Source organism: Bombus pyrosoma, linkage group LG17 (genome assembly GCF_014825855.1).
Source record: "Bombus pyrosoma isolate SC7728 linkage group LG17, ASM1482585v1, whole genome shotgun sequence".
Classification (NCBI taxonomy): Eukaryota; Metazoa; Arthropoda; class Insecta; order Hymenoptera; family Apidae; genus Bombus; species Bombus pyrosoma.
In genome coordinates, this window is record NC_057786.1 from 3,321,123 (window position 1) to 3,341,059 (window position 19,937).

General features: G+C 33.5%; 2 protein-coding genes across 2 annotated transcripts in view; one reads left to right on the forward strand and one right to left on the reverse strand.

Moving 5' to 3' along the window:
• Positions 1–19,937, forward strand: part of LOC122576860 (dynein beta chain, ciliary-like) — a 192,355-nt gene that overhangs the window by 99,048 nt on the left and 73,370 nt on the right. The window contains exons 37-43 of the mRNA XM_043747713.1: positions 648–884; positions 8,422–8,643; positions 9,424–9,675; positions 10,799–10,925; positions 12,481–12,614; positions 13,699–13,936; positions 16,582–16,769. Of these exons, the coding sequence (XP_043603648.1) occupies positions 648–884; positions 8,422–8,643; positions 9,424–9,675; positions 10,799–10,925; positions 12,481–12,614; positions 13,699–13,936; positions 16,582–16,769 (1,398 nt within the window). The remainder of the gene's footprint in view (positions 1–647; positions 885–8,421; positions 8,644–9,423; positions 9,676–10,798; positions 10,926–12,480; positions 12,615–13,698; positions 13,937–16,581; positions 16,770–19,937) is intronic.
• LOC122576870 (protein RRP5 homolog) lies at positions 17,339–19,445 on the reverse strand. The gene is made up of 3 exons (XM_043747735.1): positions 17,808–19,445; positions 17,579–17,744; positions 17,339–17,501 (listed from the first exon to the last, which is right to left on the reverse strand). The coding sequence occupies exons 1-3, from the start codon at positions 18,562–18,564 to the stop codon at positions 17,339–17,341; spliced, it is 1,086 nt and encodes a 361-aa protein (XP_043603670.1). The 5' UTR covers positions 18,565–19,445.

Sequence of the window (19,937 nt, forward strand, 5' to 3'; positions counted from 1 at the left end):
TCATATTTTTTTGTTTATATCATCTATCGTCAATAAGTTAAGTTTAGATTGGAATATATAAATTGTATATATATTGAATATTAATTGTTAAATCAGTTGATTTACGAGCAATAATATCGCCCTTTTTCTCTCTGACTATTGCCTTATTTTCGTACTTTTCATCAAAGAACGACATGTATACAATATATTCTTTGAATTCCTAATAAAAATAGGATCGTATTAGAAAAATCCATTACTATGATAAAAAGTAACTAAAGAAATTATACCTACATAGCTTATGTCATGTTCCTTAAAATCTCAGGTAAAGTGAAAATTAGAATTTGATAGTACTGGAATAACATTAAATAATGAATTGTTATATAACAGATATAACAAGAGTGCAAAGGAGAAATCAAATTTTATTAGTTTTGAATTGAAACGAAGGTATTCTAAACGATGTTTAAATAGTTTTTTTAATGCTCCTGAGGTGAAATTTTGGGTGAATTTCTGCTATTTGAAGAATGTGAGATAGATGGAGAATAAAAATTAACTGTGAACTTTCATGGATCAAATTTTTTTTAATTAGTTTCAAATTAATATCAACACGTATACATAACATGTAAGCAATCTCTTTACATAAAAATTAATCAAAGTCCTTTACATTTTAGGTTTTTCAGATACAATTACGAACAGGTTATTCGATGACTGATTTAAGAGGCGATTTATCAGGTTTATATTTGAAATCTGGATTGAAAGGAATCGGAATAACTTTCCTGATGACTGACTCTCATATCGCCGATGAAAAATTTCTGGTACTTATAAACGATATGCTCGCTTTTGGCGAAATCTCCGAATTATTCGCCGATGATGAGGTAGATAATATCGTGAACGCCTTAAGAACTGAGGTACGTTTCCTTATTTGTAAACAAAACACTTTCAATGCAATATTTGGATCGCGATCTATTCCTGTTATGCAAATTATTTTTTCTTCGCGGTAATGACTTCTAACTATAACTATTATGCATTGACAATCGACCTTACAAAATTTCGTTACGATGCACTGTTTTGTGCACAAATATAATTTTATATTTATGCTCTTTCTATATAGTTGATTATGAATTAGACATAACATATAAAAAGACAAGCAAATATTTTCGGTATTAACTTTTGTATAACTGAGTATATTGAACCCATATATATATATATATATATATATTGATTTATTATATGTAATGAATAAAACTTGAGCATTTTTCTCCAAGAGAATGATTGAATGCGACTCATGTTTCCTTATTATATATTATATTACAATATATTATAGTTCCTATTATATATATATATCGGGTTAGCGTTATGATTAGGGTTGGGGTTAAGGGCGTGAAACGAATCTTCGTTATGGTTAGACTTTGTCGTTATGCAATAGAGAAGATATTGACTAGTGCAAATATGATTGTTACAAATATCGACAAGTAACCGTGGTAATTAGATACTCGAGACGCGGGTGACAATGATCCTAGGTTCGATAACGAATCCGCGGTCAACGGGATAACAGATGTATGTTCTCACAAACTCTAAGTCCGACTTTTGGTTAACAAACGTAAAGACGTTATTCTTTCTCGCCGATGAGGTCGCACAAGAGAATGCCTTTCCGTCGCGATGATGCCACAGAGGAAAACTATGACGGGGTGTGTCTAAGGGCACGAGATCATCGGATTCGTGGAGCGATGCCTTCATCCAGAAGGTGAGGGAAATTGACGTTGCTGTTAATTGGTCAATTTCCATATTGGTGGTTAGAAAAGGATGCTAGCCATCCTTGAGGGAGGGAGTTGTTAGCGAAAGCGTCGTACGTGAGAAAAGAAGATTTCTCATATCTCTCCGCAGTAGGTGACAAATTTAGGGGCTGCGAAGACTAAGACTGTTTGTCAGTTTGACGAACCTCAGCTAAATAAATTCTAAGATTTATAGCGGGTCCTTAGGCTGGCCGAAAATATACTGTGAAGATGTATCGACATCTGGTCATTTTGTCCAAAGAATGCGGTCTTTGTGTAGCGAGCCACGGGACAGAATCCGTTGGTGTGTTTACTGTCGCGTGCCGCTGCTATATTTTTTCAAGGAGAGCTATACGGTTACTCTATGCCTTTGTTTAGGTAAACGTTTATCCCTTGACCGCAACTACGTTCGGCGATTGGTTGTCGCCTCGAGCCCGATCTCACTATCGCAAGTCTCCAACAATTATAATCGAGTTGAATTACAAAGACTAAAATATTGGGGGTTTTCTGAAGAATTCCAAAGGGAAGGCTCCGGTGTCTTTTTATCTACGACATATATATCTTTTTACCAGTATGAAAATTACACGTTCGACATTATAATTTAATTGAAATTTTATACATTTTATATTGAAATTTTAATTAGATTGAAATTTTACTTGATTTAATTGTGATATTTTCATTGAAATCAAAATTTTTAACACTTATTTAGTATTTCAGTTGGAATTATAATTCAGGAAAAGAATGAATTTCTATCTGAAAATTAAAAAGACTTGGAACTTCAATTTAGTTCGAAAGCTTCAGTGTTAAATATTTCTATGTTCCGACCTTTGCTTAATGTGACTTTAACTGAGACCTAATAATTACGTCAATGTTCGTAAATGCTTGAAAATGCTATATAATAGTAAAATCTTTATAAAATTGTAATATTTTTTGGACAATTTAAATTCATTATATTGTACATCATATATTGTAGTCATTTCTAATTAAGTTACTTTTGCAATGTTTAATGAACAATGTCACCCACGAGCCATGTTGGTAGGAGGCTTCCTCCTCCTATCTTCATTAATTAACGTTGGCAATAACCAATGGGAATCCCGGATCGTTACCCTCACTTTCCTAACGAAAAGTGTGAACAACGAATCCGCGTTAGTCGTTCAAAAAGCACACCTAAAGAGCTTTCCTCCTGCGGCGGCACTCCACAGCAAAAATTCCACCACTCGAAACTAACTAGCGTCGGACGACGGCGGCGCAGTGGTTAGCGCCGTAGGTTACGAACGTTGGGGAACACGGGTTCGAATCCCGGCGACCACCGCAGTCCGATTTTTCTTCGAGGACATCTAAATAAGAAGAAAATACAGCAGTTACCCAGCATCGACATTTATTATATAGCCAGCAGCTACAAATATCACGGTTATATGAAAGAAGATGGAGAAAAAGAAAAAAAAGTGTGTTTCGTCCAGAGCCTGCTAGTGGGACTCATCAGTAAGGTTTTACCTAGCAGGCTCATGCCTTAGACACAATTGAAGGGGCCAGGGAAAGATATCGGATATGTATATCGACTATGATATGTATATGTAAATCTCCCCTCTTCGGCGGGAATTGTACCTAAAGCTTGGGATCTTCTACTACCCTCTCTTGCGACGTATCCATTCCCGTGGGCGGCTGTCCCTACCCCAGATCTTTTAACCGCTACTAAAGATCGGGAGGGGATAATACTATTCTGGAAATACTGATTTTATTACTTGACTTTTGAACTAGAGGAACTCATACCGATCGCCCCCGTGTGTGCCATATACACGGTTAGCTATCTTACATGTGCAGTCATTATACTGTAATAGCGGGCCTCTTCTCCTAAAGTGGGGGGTGGGTAGAGATATGGGGGTGTCGGGAAGTCAACTTAGCCTGTGTTGACCGCCAATTTGGCACATAAACAGCAGAGGGGGGCGGAGCCCAGTATTGTTTGCTAAAGTGGTCGGGTTTTCACGGCTATTAATATTCCCTATTTGAAGAGATGTGTGGAGAACCCCCGATGAAAGTACCATCCGTAAAGAGAAGAAGAGGTGTGGGTTCCGCATCCCTTAAATTGCTTTAAGGGATGGATTTTTACTAGCTGGTTGTAATGAATCTCGTTCATTACAGCCACAAAAGTTACTAATGTCCAGTCTTTGTTCTCTCCCAAAATGGGCCGCCCACAAGGGACTAGAGATGTCGCGAAAATCCTCCCGCTCCCTTTCTGCCAATCAATCCATCTTGCCCCAGACGTTGATTTCACACGCAGCTGCTGAATCGTAATTAAACAAACAGCAACTTGAGAGAAAGCAAGGGGAAATGGAAAATATAGGACGGACAAAGAGAGAGGAAAAGGAGAAGAGAGGAAGTAGTGTTTCGTCCCAAGATCTGTTAAGCAGGACTCCTCAGTAAGGCTCTCGTCTAACAGACCTTTACCTTAGACACTGGAATAGGAAAATTTATGTTGGAAGTTATATTTATTGAAACAAACAGTCAATGTGACCACTAGTGAGAAAGCATTAACATCGGTAGCCCTATGTTGATGTCGATGGCCCTCTGGTGACAAGTGTAAGACAAGTGTAAGTGCAAACGTAATTTAAACTAAACCATTATAATGAGTTATAAATAGATCGTACATTTATAGGAAATTTAAAAGTGTAGAAATACACAGACTGCATAGAATAATTTGAAAAGATATCGAAAATATTGAAAGTAAAGTTTCTGTTTTATTGTTAAGGAATAACGTAATAAATGAGTTGTGGTACTTAATTGTATTGAATGAAAGAAATTTCTATTTCAGTTCAATTTCCATAATTGTATTTCTGTAATAGTGTTAAATAAAGCTACGAATTTATATAAACATCCGCGGTCTAATCATAATAGAGAATTTAATATAAACAAAATTAGAGGAGTATGAAACAGAATATCGGACGTTAGTGATTCCTGTTTACATGTCGTTAACGCGATATGTTTCAAAGGAAAAAACAAAAGAAAGAAATGCGCACAGTTTCTGGCCTAATGTTTTCTTTCTTTTCCCATATTGTTCACGTACGCAGCATCGTGATGAATCGAGCTGTTGAATCTCGGTGACAGATAACAGGAATTACCTCGCTGGATGCTGGAGGACCTCTGTTTGCGCGTTCAATTGCTCGCGTTAGACTTCTTCGCGGTAATTATACAGATTCACGATCCAACGATCATTGAAAAAATATTGGATGAACGAAATGTTGATGGAAGCTGTTACGATCGGCAAGTCGTAGACCTCCGTTACAGATGTTTCCTACATTTTAAACGTTTTTTGATTCAACAGATTTATGTAATTGTAACAGATCGATTATGTAAAATAAAGTTTCTGATGGTACTGTGAAACTTTACTTGTATATTACATTTTAATTTTATTACTTTATTACTTTAACTTTGTTGCACTTTATTGCACTTACTTTATGGCAGAACATTTCGGTCAGTATTTTGTATTTAAGTTGATACCCTTATTTCCCGATTCAAATACAATAAAGGATATTACGACGTTCTTAGCACGCCTTCTTTTATTTGAAATCTCTGGCTTAGCTTGTACTGTTTATTCGTTTTAATAGTAACTCCCAGTTTCTCTGTTTCCAGTTACATCCTTTAATACCAGGTATTCTGGTGGTACAAACTAAACATGAAAGAGAGTCATGCCTTATTGCATTGTCCAATTTAATTTTATTCCAATATTGTTTAATACAAGTATAAGCAACACTTTTTAAAATATATGTCGGAGATGAAAGAACACCGGAGCCTCTCTTCGGAACTTGGGGAAAATTCCGTAATGTTGTAATCCAGATTTTACCATAACCATAATTAAACAATTGTCATTCAATCCGATTGTGTTTATTCGAGATTTGTAACAATGAGCTTGGGCTCGAGGCGACAACCAATCGCCGAACGTAGTTGCGGTCAAGGGATAAACGTTTACCTAAACAAAGGCATAGAGTAACCGTATAGCTCTCCTTGAAAAAATATAGCAGCGGCACGCGACAGTAAACACTCCAACGAATTCTGTCCCGTGGCTCGCTACACAAAGACCGCATTCTTTGGACAAGATGACCAGATGTCGATACATCTTCACAATATATTTTCGGCTAGCCTAAGGACCCGCTATAAATTTTAGAATTTGTTTAGCTGAGGTTCTTCAAACCGACAAATAGTCTTAGTTTTAGCAGACCCTAAATCTGTCACGCCCGATAGTTCCTTTGAGATTTTCTTCCTCGTAACGAATACTACACGATACAATAAAAAAATTTGACCGTGAAATTGGATATTAAGGTCAATTTTGCGGTAACTTTTTCAATCAGATGTCCGCCGATTTGAAGATGTAAAAATACCTACCAAAGCTATGAAAAATAATTTTTGGACACCCTGTACATTATATATAGTTACCCAATAAAAATAAATTATCATAAATTGAAATAAATATCATCCGAAGTGCCACTTGTTAGGGGGAATTATAAAATAGACAAACGCATTTTCATAACGATATTATGGCAGATAGTTTGCCGCTATTTGGCCTTACCCTAATTTATGACTAAAGGTCAGCTTTATTCCTTTTAACGGAACCGAGGTGGGTATTAAACGTGTTAGTTTGTTTACTAAAGAGACACGTGATAAAGTTGTGATAGTCAATTATATTAAAATCACTTTAAGTACAAGTACAGAGATAGTGTATTACGTCGTAATCGTCGTTAAAACGTCCTTACTGAGCACTCATACTTCTAACAACAAAATGACTTTCAGTCGCGCGTGATTGTTTTGGGTCTGAGTACAGCACGTATGTATTCCATATACTTTACAAATGCGTCCGACCCTTGGCACTATAACTACCATACCAGCCAAAATGTCTGGTTCTACAATTTTATTTTTAAATTTCTACTTCATGTTTCTTCTGCAAATGATGAAATGATTTCTGTAGCGATAACTAAATGAATAATATAATGAATTTTATTTTTTTATTTTTTTATGTATTTAAATTCAAAATAATTTTGTATCATAGCTACTTATACCAGTACCAGTCAAAATAACTGGTACTTGTCAAAGGGTAAAAGAGTCGTACGATCCGTTTACCGAACCCAAACTAATCAATCTCTTCTTTTAGTACAATTTCCTACACGTTTTTATTGACATCAGTCAAAATGACTGATTCTAAAATTTTATAAATGTGCCAATCCTCGTTTAGGGATCATGGTCCCAGATGAATTAATAATACCAAAAATGCACTGCATAACATAAACTCCTTTTGTAAGAATATAATAAATCAATAAATATAAAAATATTCTATTCTTACGTATTTTTTGAAGACCAGCCATTTTAACTAGTTCTGGTAGAAATAACTTTGTCGTAATTGTCGATAGTTTTAATGTTAGTCACGACAGTGCGAGTGGAAATTGTACCATATTCGACAATAGATTTTGTAATCGCGCGCGACTAGTCGCAAGTGGAAGCAGGCTAATGTTTGGAAAGTCGATAACCAGCGTTTGGAAGTTGTCGAGCCTGTTGTACCGACACCTCATAGCCGTATCACCGAGTATGGCTGTTTACAGTTTAGAGAATGCGTGAAATAGTTTGTGACAATGACAAGTGACCACATGTAGCATTGCCAAAAAATGGAGACTCTGTCTGAAGGATCCCGCCACGGAGTGCAGATAGCAGCGATGCCTTTTAATAAGCGGACTATAAGGGGCCGCAAGGCATTTACCCTAGATCCTTGAAGCAACAAAATCTTCATAAAAGATAACCTAACATAGTATGCATACTTCATCTTAAGAGTGAGAATGTGACGATATGTATCAGTAATACGAATAAAGTAGTTATAGTATTTGAATACTATAAAATTTTTAGTTCGTCGCGAAGTAATTTCTCTGATAGAACAAAAAAAGACAAATACTGTAACTACATGTCATATACAGTACTCGATTAACCGGCTTAATCGATGAACAAACAATACGGATAAATCGTGATCGAAGTGGATAATCGAGACTCGGAGGGAAATAAATAAAAACGCATTTTCTATTCCAAAATAAGCTTCTTACTTTTAAGAGATGTAATTCCTTTGATAATATAATCATTTTTTTCGTTTATAGTACAATTATTTAGAACATAATAAATTATTTTTTCAATTTTACATTTACAAATTTTGCTTCATCATGCCAACTTTTCACTATCATTAAACTGTCTGTTAGGCTAGGTACGTCATCTTGTTACTTCAAGTACCGAAGAACGCGATTCAAAATTGCAGCATCTTCCTTATGTCTAATTTCTCCATTGTCTACAACGAAACGTTGGATTTATTCTGCACAGCTGCGATTATATTTGCGTCGGTGATGTGTAAATTATTTTCAGATAGCATTTTCTATGTCGAGTTCATCCAGTTTCTCGCAGTGTGGCGTAATTGTACCATTTCATTGTTTGTATCATATTATGTCAGAATGTTCTGTATCAATAATTTTATATTTCTAAAGTTTGAGCTATGATTTAATTATAGTCTGAATCTATTTGTCCCGTGCATTGGTACTCATATAAATAATATCTTTAATACTGAGGGATTTCAATGCAGCTATTATATATTTGGCTTATGTGTTGGTTCAATTTTTATCCTAATATGGTATATCGACGTTTTATTATATCGTAGGTAAAACAAACCGGTATGATGGACACCAAAGAAAATTGCTGGAAATTTTTCATCAATCGAGTGCGAAGTTTGTTAAAATGCATTCTTTGCTTTTCTCCCGTTGGTGCAACATTACGAAACAGGGCTAGACAGTTTCCAGCAATCGTAAACAACACTTCGATCAATTGGTTTCAAAGCTGGCCACAGGATGCTCTGAGATCCGTTTCCACCAGGTTCTTAGAAGTAAGACAATTTAGCACATTCTTTATAAAGCTTAAATAAGTTATTTTTTTAATTTAATTTATCTTAAGACATCAGTGTGAATGAAAACAGATATTATGTTTTATTTTTTATTAGATTATTTGTTACATTGAAATGTTTATAAAATCAATTTATCAAGGGTATCTCTATATCGCATCTCCGCTATTTGTACTGTATTATTTTTTGGAAAAGATGATAGAAGGTGATTTTTGGAAAAGGTATGAACATAAAACTATTATTAATTTCGTAACACTTTATATGTAATAATAATTTACGAGTACATTATTGAATGGCATTTAAACAACTTGTTCACATTCGCACGCGCAATATTATGTGAAATAAAGAGGATAGAATTCCATTCGCTATCACTTGTTTGTCATTATTGGTACCATGGCCATTTAGATAGCCTATAGATTACAAGAGATAGACCTACACTACTTTCAAAATAAATCATTATTAATTTTAGTAATTTTAAAATCTAAATTTAAAAAAGTTAAAAAATTTCTTAATCTGAATTTTTTATAATTTTTAAATTTAAAGTTGAAAAAATTTTTAAATCTAAATTATAAATTGTTTATAAGTAAGAAAAATCACACTAAAGTATATGTAAATTTGTCGTTTTCCTAATTTTTCCCAAAAATGGACTTACACCACTTACAAAATAAACGGTTTATAGTCGGTTCATTCGATTATTACTTATAAATTTAATCTGTCTTCCTGATATTATTCTACTTTCATCATTGTGATACTTACTGATTGCAGGAATTAGAAGACCTTCCAAAAAAATACAGGCCATCAGCTTCTTTGTTCATGTCATACGTGCATACTAGCGTTAATGATATATCTTCGCTTTATTTACAAAACGAGAGAAGATACAACTATACGACTCCAAAAACGTTCTTGGAGCAAATTTCTTTGTATTCGAAGTTGCTTGTGGAAAGAACCTACGACGTAAAATCGATGATAGAGAGATTGAAAAACGGCTTGGAAAAGCTGGAATCTTGTGCTGGCCAAGTAATAACTTCATTTGTTACAGTAGTACTATATTATATAGATAGAATATTAAATAACATTTGATTTTTATAATATAGTTGACAATTCACGAATTTCGAAGACACATTGCATATTAACTTGAAAAACATTTTCACAGTACTACTAATTAAATTAAATATATAAAATAACGAATGATAGAAATACATAAAATTCTTAAAAATTTAAACTATCAAATATTTTAGTTATAACTGGTGTTGTAGAACTCCTAACCAGTTCGTAGAGTCTTAACTATGAAAGATGAATAATAAATAAATAAATAGATTAATCACAAATAGATTACTTCTTAATGTAAATATACTTTGGCAATAAGTATGTGATTGTGAAAGTCCAAAATTTTTAAAAGTCTTTAGATCCCATCAAAATTAAAAATTTCTTTCCAAGTCCAAAAAAGAATTCCTTAATTGTTCGGTAATTAATAATTGTTCTATTACTGTTTACGTGTGGGTAAATTCATTTTTTAATATGAAGAGCAAGATTATGATGCATTAATTGTCATTTAAACAAACAATATTGGAAGCTTTAATATATTATTTAAATTTTTGACGTTTAATGTTTAAAAAATAGCTTTTAAAAAATAGCAAATGTTTCAGCAAAGAAATAATAATACGATAATGACCAGATTCATCAGAATCGCACATAAATGCATAGATGAATTCAAGAACTTAATTGAGACTAACGTGTATCTTAAAGTGGTCTGTTATTTAAATTTATTTTGCTCTTGTTTCAGATTATTGTATCTCAGTTAGAGTTATTAAATTATTTAATATCATTGTATCATGTAAAACAATGTCTTACACCTGACCAGTCTTAAACAAATCGTTAGTTATTTTTCTTGCCAAATTATATTTGAGATATTAATAACTTCATTATGTATATAACTTTTTTATTTGCAAGTATTAATATACGCAAATACATCTATTCAAAATAGAATCCAAGATATTTGGAACGTTAGTAATTTCATTATTTATCATATATTCAACGATAAGAGATATAGCAAATTTCACAAAGTTTGAACCACTACTTATAATAAATACTTAATTGACTTAGTAAATTTAAACAAGACTATATGAACGTTAATCGATAGGTAAGCGAATTAAGAGTGGTGTTAGCAGCCCAAGAAATCGAATTGAAAAAGAAGAATGAAATTGCAGATAAAATTCTTGCCGAAGTCCGAGCAGAGAATACTAAAGCTGAAGGGGAAAAAGCTATTGGTATTGTTTCGCTTGTTAAATCCGATCAAGCGTCCCAAATTATTTTTATTTGCTTTCTGATAATAAGTATTATTTAAAAAATTATTAATGTAATTCTTAGAAGAGTGTTGATATTTATATTTTTATACACGTACTAATAACCTAATTATTATATATATGTCGGAGAAGGATTTGAAGTATGGACGTCTGATGAACCTTCACTCGAATTGGTTATGTATTCTCGCTGATCGTTATTAGTTCCGAGGTGATGATTACAAGAGGTTACAGGGAATGACGGCAATCGGACAAACGAGAGATCGATGACAATGAACTTAGGTTTGATACGAATCCACGGTCACGGGAAGACGAATCCGATCTGATACACGATCCTGGTGTGACTCGACGTACGAGTCGTAATGACTCTCTCAATAACTAACTCCATAACTTTCTCGATAACTAACTAACTGTACAAATGGAACTGCCCTTATATAGTCTTCTCCCCACTTTTCGAGTCAATCTTTGTTTTTAAGGAGAGCTGCATAATTATTCCACACCTCTGTTGTTACATGTCCGTCCCGTGACCGCAGCTACGTTCGGCGACTCATTATGTCACCTCGAGGCCAAGCCCATCGTCATAAACCCTGAGTACACATAATCGGATTAGCGTCTTACAACTATTTCCTATTTTTATTACTTAAGAGTAGCTACAATAAAAGTCCGGGCTAGGGTGTTGGGGGTTTTCCCGATCACTCCAAAAGAAAGGCTCCGATGTCTTCTCATCTCCGACATATATAATATATAACAAACTTTGGATAAGTGCCCGTAAATACCCGGTTGTTATCCCCAGCGCTAAGGAAAATTCCTTCCAAGGTGTCTTCTAATACCTCGTGAAACTCAGTAGCATAATTTGATCCGAATCCGAATGTCAGATACTACTAATTCAGTGATGAAACGCTCTTACATTTGACTTTTTATAAATTGTAAGATTTTTCTGTTTAAAATAAGAGTAAACACGATGTATGTACTTTGGATCTCATTTAATAGGCAAAACAAAATAAGTTAGTGTCCTTAAATAAGCAAATATGCACTAAATTATATCGTCTTTCATCATATCCTAATCAGAAAGATCTCATTACATTGGTCGAGGTTCAATAAGAAGTAATTTAACAAAAATGAAATAAAAATAGTTATTACTGTAATAATAACAAAATTAGCATTATAATAATAATAAGTAACTCAATAAAAATAGAAGTAGTTCAATAAAAATGAAAAATAAAGTTTCATCGTTGCATTAGTATTATCTCATTGATGTTTCGATATGTTTCTTTCTATCAAGCCGATTACCAAATCTCCTTGACCTTCGCATACACTATCCTTTTCTATGTTTACCAAAGTTGCAAGCCGTATCGACACTTGAAATCGATGCCTCCATCGGATAAGTGCCCTGCTTGGGCCTCGATCCTTCGAGTACTTATACAAAGTTTGCTGAGATTAATATGTATATTACATTATGCAAGAGAATAATTAAAAAATACATAGAAAATTGTCACGTGTTGAGTAATAAATTTGTGTACAGTGTCCGAGGAAGAGGCAAAGGTAGCCGAAATAAAAGAAACAGTAGCAGAGAGACAAAGGAGATGCGACGAGGATTTAGCAAAAGCAGAGCCTGCAGTTCGACAAGCTGAAGCTGCTCTTGACACATTAAATAAAGTAAGACATTTGTTTGAAAGACAGATTCAATTTTGGCACTTATATTTCTATTCATCATATTTAATTTGTATAAATATTCTAATTTCCTCTTCATGACATTTAAACATGATAAGACAAAATAATTAAATATATACGAACCAATATAGAATTTATTAACATTAGATTCAATTTGATATTACCAAAAATCTAGGTTTATCTTGTGAAATTTAAGGTTTTTATAGTCCATAATTATCAAAATCGAGGCGACAATGTTGAAAGAACATCGAGATATATTGTAAGGATGTTTTATTGAGAGGAATAACTGAGACTTACAAACAAATCATAAACGACAGAAAATATAAGGAAATATCATAATAACGTTTGCACTTGCCACGCTGTGAAGACTGAATACGTCCTTACTTGATTATATCCACCTCACATCGAAAACAGAACAGTAATCTTAAGCTGAATATACATGAATGAAACGAGAATGAAAGAATTTTATTTCATTTCAAAGCTGCTAATGACATTTCCAACGTGAAATAGTGTGAACTCGGCTTTAACGACGCCCTTTGGAACATTCTAGATTTAGAGTATCCCAAAGTGTTACGACGTACGCCGTATCATTCTTGATCCTACAATATGTATATACAGTCGACCACAAAAAAATTCGGACATCGTATAATTTTAATTTCTATATTTTTAGTAAATGTACAAGAACCAGCAAAAATATATTACATTGTGTTACACTACACTATATAGATAAAGTTAATTATTAGAGTTATTATTTATAGTTGTCGAAATATTAAAAGAAATGCCGAGGAAGAGTGGATTTTTATGTCTATATTTTATATAGTACACTAGCACAGTGTAACACATTTTTGTTGATCCTTGGTACATTTGCAGAAAATTAGAATTAGAAATTAAAATTGTACAGTGTCGGAATCTTTTTACAACCAATTGTACGTAAACATATATGTAGTTCCAAAAAGACATGATTTACATTTGAAAATCTCGATTTTGATAATTCTAACTATCTTAATAAAAAAATCCGATAATTAGATTTTATTCCGGATATTTCACAAAATTATTATCTAAATTTCAGAACAACTTGACAGAACTAAAATCCTTTGGAACGCCACCGGAACAAGTAGCGATGGTGGCACAAGCTGTTTTAGTTTTATTTTCCCCTAGGGGTCAAATTCCAAAAGATAGAAGTTGGAAAGCGTGCAAAGCGATGATGGGACATGTTGACACATTCCTCTCGCAACTTCGAAATTACGACAAAGAGAACATTCATCCTGAAGTAGTCAAGGCTATCCAACCTTATATCAACAACAAAGGTGGGCAGTAATTTATAAATTTTAATACACTACTATTTTACAATTTAGTAAAATTGTAAAATTGAGTAATTTACAATTAATAAAATTAATGAAGTCATTAAAATTAATATACAATAGAACTTCGTTTATCCAAACAAATGAATGTTGAGCCTGTATTATCCGAGTTAGGATCAAGGGTAACCTCGTAATATGTGCAATCGTATTTTATACAAATATATCTGTTAATATATGTAGTCACTTGTTTTTATTCAAAATAAATACTATATGTCAAAGGAGTAGCAGTTGAAATTTTATAATTTCACTTGAATCGTGATGTTGCAAACAATGAGAAAAGTTGGAGAGATTTGGTAAATAGTAAATTTTTATTACCAGAACTGCTCGATTATCCGAACTGCCTTCTTTTCCACCGACGTGATCGGATAAACAAGGTTCTACTGTGTATACATTAATTTCAATATACTAAGATTTGAATACACTAGATTAAATGTTAACGGTGGTTATAAGTATATACGTATACATGTCTATTGCTACGACTATTTCCAAAGAATTTTTCATATTATTTTATTATGTTTATTAATATTCACTTTCCTGATATTACTCTTAGCTTGGAAATAGAGTACCGTATATATATAATGTACATACAGAAAAAATTCTAATAATGTGAGCGATAAATATTGCTTTGTATTTTATATATTTCCTATGAATTTCTACTGAAGATTTAAATATATTTATATAACGCTGTATTTTATTTACCTCTATAGAACATACTGATAGAATATGACTAAAAAATTTAATTTAAAATTAATTGTGCTATTTGGTGTATAAATTAATTCGATGCCTTTACTTTTAACTTTTATACTGCCTTTAAATTTACAAATATCTTCTCGTTTTACAATAGTTTTAAATAAATGCTGTTTACGTTTATATAGTTTAAATATAAATTCAAATAGTAGAAATAAAACGAAAGGGGGTGATTTAGCTTCGACAGCAACCTCGTGTCGTAAAAGTTATAAACGAAGCAATTTTCAATGTAGAAAATTTTGCCACATCTGAGCCTTATTAAATTCTATATTTCACAATCTATAAGTTATTAATTCATATTAATAAGCTTTCTTCCACAACAGTCATAAACTTGATGGTAAAATAAATAAAATTTTGGAAGTAAATTTCACAAATTACAGGTCACTTGATTATCCTATTTCCTCCAAAATTGTAAAATTTTCTGGAATCCAGCATTCGACCGAAAAGTAAATTTTTAAATTAAAGCAAATTGTAGAAATTCGTCTGGTGATTGTCCTTACTTTATACGATATATAAATAAAATTTATATTTTGTTGAAGACCACATCGAATTAATTTCTATACTTAATGCATACGAGAGTCTGTTAAATATTAACCAGACTGCATGTGGCATATCTGACCTTCCACTCCATGTACTGCTCTATTTATCGTTTCTTCAGTAGATGGCACAATATGCGAGAAAGCAGTACGATTTTCCGTTGCACGACACATAATTATCAAGTTTTTAACCGTTAATGACAGAAAACCCACTGAAATTTTGCATAGATTGCGATTATAGTTTGGGGACAAAACATTATTAAGAAACCGAGTGAGTGGTATAAATCGTTTTCTAGTGAACACCAATATTAGAGATGGCAAAAGCTGTTATTTGTGAACCATAAATGATTTAATCACATTCGTTCCCAATCACGATGATTTTTCAACAGATTCTTTTTGATCTTTCGTAATCATTGCTGATGAGATCGATGGAGGAAAGCATAACTGTTTTTTATACGCATCACATAACCTGTATATTTTATATTAAGGATATCAAATTATTTTGAATTCAAGAGGAAGAATTAATACTTTATTCTTTAAGATATTGATATGAGATTAAGATAAAAAAATTGAATTATTTTACATCTTTATTATTAAATAAAGTAAATTTACGTTAAATGAAGAAAACGGTAACGTAGCTTTAAATTAATACTATATGCAGATATTTTTGTGCAAGTTGTACTGAAGTATTTTATACGAAATAATTCAATCAGGATCAAGAATTACGATCACAGTGAATAAATTGACTGCATGTAAAAAAGTTACAATCACAATCGTGTATAAAGTTAGATTACGACTGATGATTTTGCAATTCACTGTGATAAATCATTGTTAGTAATTTTGCACGCCATCTCTACTCAATACGTTTAAAACACATCACATCAGCAACGTCCGCTCGAAAGGTATTATTAATCGCGGAAGTGTGGTTTCCATCATTCGAAAGGAGTTAAAGTTCCACAAGATCAGGATTACTTAAATAGGCGCTAGGAGGACAACGTTTCGACATCAACGTAGAAGTAGATTAATTGACTTCTGATCCAGCTCTTCACTTTTTACAAAACTGGAATAAAAAAATTAACAATCCGATGGAAAAAGTGTATACACAAAAACGAAATGTATGTAGGAAGAATATTCCTTCTGAAATATTTTACTGAAATATAAAGTTAAAAATAAAGTCTGGTTTATATTCTGCTGACCCTCGTATATTAAGATAGTTAATATTACATCACATATTATGTATATGTAGTAGCATAATGAATCGGTATATAGATATACGTTAACGAAACAATAATTATATCATACTTTTAGATTTTGACCCAGAGATTATTTATTCAAAATCACAAGCCGCTGCAGGCCTTTGCAGTTGGGTGAGAAATATAATGGTTTTCCATTATATTAATGAAACAGTGAAACCATTAAGAGCTGCACTTGCACAAGCTAATGCCGAGTTAAAAGCTGCTATGGATCACTTGAATGCTTTGAGGACACGATTAGCGGTAAATTAATGTTCATTTCATTGCTCGTCATGATGTATAGATATATATAACGAAATTTTTTATATTATAAAAGTACACAATTTCGATGAACATGCATAACATCTATCACGTTTGCTTTAGAATTATGGATATATACATTTATACCAATATTAATGATATTTTTCTTTATTATTTCTTTGAATTGTACGATTTTTCTTGCAATTATTATTATATACATAATAATACAGTATGATAATATAAAAACAATTACAAAGAATGAAATATAATATATTGTTTTAATTATTTATATACCTTCTTATAACCTATCTCTCTCTCTCTATATATATATATCTATATATATATATATATATAGGTTATAACAAAGTATATAAATAATTATATTTAATTAATTAATAATTAATTATCTTTCTCTTTCTATTTTATATATATATATTATATATATAATATATATATGTCGGCTTATGTGGTAGAAAACTTTACATAACTGGACTTTTTTAGGTATTGTGCAATTAATGTTTTGCTTGCATGATGTAATGAAATACGTGTCAAAATGTTTTATTATTTTTTTATTATTTTGCACACTGCTTCTCTACATATTCTACAACCATTTGTTGAAGACGAGTCACGTCTTCCTGAGTACCATGCTGTTCTTCAAAATTAATAAACTTCTTGAACAGGACCTTCATCTTTCTAGGTGGTAATGTCTGAACAACTGCTCTCTCTAAAACTTTCCTGTAAATACAAATTATTATAAGGTAAATTCTCTATGAAATTAAAAAGACAGAATATAGTTGAAAAAATATTTTTACCTTGCTATATCAATATCATTAGATTTAACTAGGGAATCAATATAACAAGACCATATATCCACCCGTTTCGGATAAGAATTTAGAATTTGCTCAAACAGAGTTTGTGCTCTCTCTTTATCCCCAAATTTGTTCTCCATAATCGCAAACCTTACTATTAGATTTACATCTGTAAAATTTATATTATATTAGTATTTTATTCTTTGACATTTTATTTCTGTTGAGTACATACGTTCAGGTGCTGGCAAAGATTGCAACGCTCTCTGCATGATATGCCTGGATTTGTCCTTCAAACCCATTCTTAACAAACATTCTCCACAATTAAACCATGTCTCGGGAATATGTTTAAACTTCCCAATCATGGTATTAATTGTTTTTTGCAACTCCATCTGCCTGCCAGCCTCGAAATGAACAGTCAACATGTGATTGTATATTTCCAGTGAATCGTTACACCTCACTGCCTCTTGAAACACAGCATTTAATGATTCAAGAAATCCATATTTAGATTCCAAATTTAACCAAGCCTTCCAAACGTTTAATCTTTCCTTTTCTTCCCTGAAATTAATTGTTTTTACCGCTCTTCTCGCAATTGCTCTTGCTTTCTCTATTTCTGTTGCCAGTAAATGGTATGCCATATACTGCAACCATACTATTGAACTATCTGGACTAGCTAAAATTAATCTGTCGAACTGATCTACAGTATTTGGCAACTCGTTATTGGCGAGTGCTTCTTCTCTTTGACGAATTTCACGTTCCTTTTGTCTTTCTTGTTCTCGACGTCTAGCGGCACTTAATTTTTTATTTCTCAGCTTTGGTTTTTCCTCTACTTCATGTTCACTATCGCTAGACGACTCTTTATCCTCAAGGAAAGTTAAATCAGGGTTGTCATCCCAGAAAAATCCACACGCAGATAACCTTGGCTCCTGTTCGTTTTCTTCTCCTGTTTGTTGAACACACTTCTCAATTTTTGTTCTTTTAGTGGATGCCATGTTCTCTTGAATTTGTTCTCACTTTCGACACTTTACTGATTACTTTACTGATAGACGATGAGTTAAGATAGCGATTGAGCAAAGTGCGCGATACAAACTAAGATGATGACTGCTCAAGGAACGTAGGGGAACTGTCCTTCTGTGTCAATGGTGCTGCGAAGGAAAACTGTGATGGGTGTGGCTAAGGATATGAGAGGATCGGATTCGTTAAGGAAAGTTTTCATTAGGAAAGTGAGGGAAATGGACGTCGGGTTAATCTACCAGGTTAGTGGGTGAGGAAGGATCCTAACCGCCCTCGAGAGAAAGTTGCTAGCGGGAAGCATCATACCTGAGAAAGCAGATTTCCCCTATTTTCCTGGAGCAGATAATGAATTAAGGAATGCTAAAACTAAAAGATATTTGTTCGGTTTGAAGGATCTTAACTAGAGAAATCCTAAGATGTATGGCGGGTTCTTAAGCTAGTTGAAGGTATGCAATCATCTTGTCCGAGGGATAGAGTCTGGTTTGTGTAGCAGGCCATGGAACAGAAACCGTTAGAAGGTTTATTGTCGAGTGCCGCTACAAATTGTTTCACGTAGATCAAACGTTTCGCAAGTAAAGTGATAATGATAAAGTAATAGTCTATGTAAACTTTATTACACAAAACCAGTAGTATCACGGTAGACGTGGCCATCCCATCTCTCTGTGACAATAGCGATCCGAGAGTATATGTTACGTCGCGCGGGACATCTGCACGCCAGCCCTCGCTATCTGGCCGCCAACGGTCAACTTACAGCCATCCCGATTCTCAATAGACCCAATGACCCACCATAAAGACATAAATCCTTAGCTGCATTGTCTCCATACATGTTTGCCAGTCTAATTGCATGTCTGGAGAATTCTCTAATTCTAGAAGTATTTGCAGTTTATGGCTGGGTCTTGGAAAGGTCCTTGAGTTTATTAGGCGCTCTTAAGAATCACGGAGAAAGCGGACAGTCGTCAGATGGGAAAAACCCAACACATGTCCATCATAAAAGGCTGTTTTTCCCATCTGGAGCAAAGTCCACCGCCGCTCTACGTTGGTGGGAATCTTCTGCATATTCTGTTCATTAGAGTGGGTCATCACCAATCAGCATCGCGGATCGTTACCCTCACTTCCTGGACGAAAAGTGTGAACAACGAATCCGCGTTCATCAGTCAAAGAGCACACCCACACCAAGCTTTCCTCCGAGACACCTTAAGGGCAGCTCGTCAGTCGAGTTCAGGTTCTCACTCTCTCCAAATCTTTCCCATTCCAACTCTCATCCCAAGTCTCCTTCTCATCAACCATCAACCAGTGTTCGGTTGAATACATCCAGTCAACGCAACGATACCATAAGAGTCTCAGGTCGCAC

Coding starts and splice junctions, on each gene's coding strand:
- LOC122576870 (XM_043747735.1), bottom strand. CDS start 18,564: ATGGCATCCACTAAAAGAACAAAAATTGAGAAGTGTGTTCAACAAACA. Junction 17,745..17,807: donor ATCTTTGCCAGCACCTGAAC/GTATGTACTCAA, acceptor TAAATTTTACAG/ATGTAAATCTAATAGTAAGG. Junction 17,502..17,578: donor AATGATATTGATATAGCAAG/GTAAAAATATTT, acceptor TTGTATTTACAG/GAAAGTTTTAGAGAGAGCAG.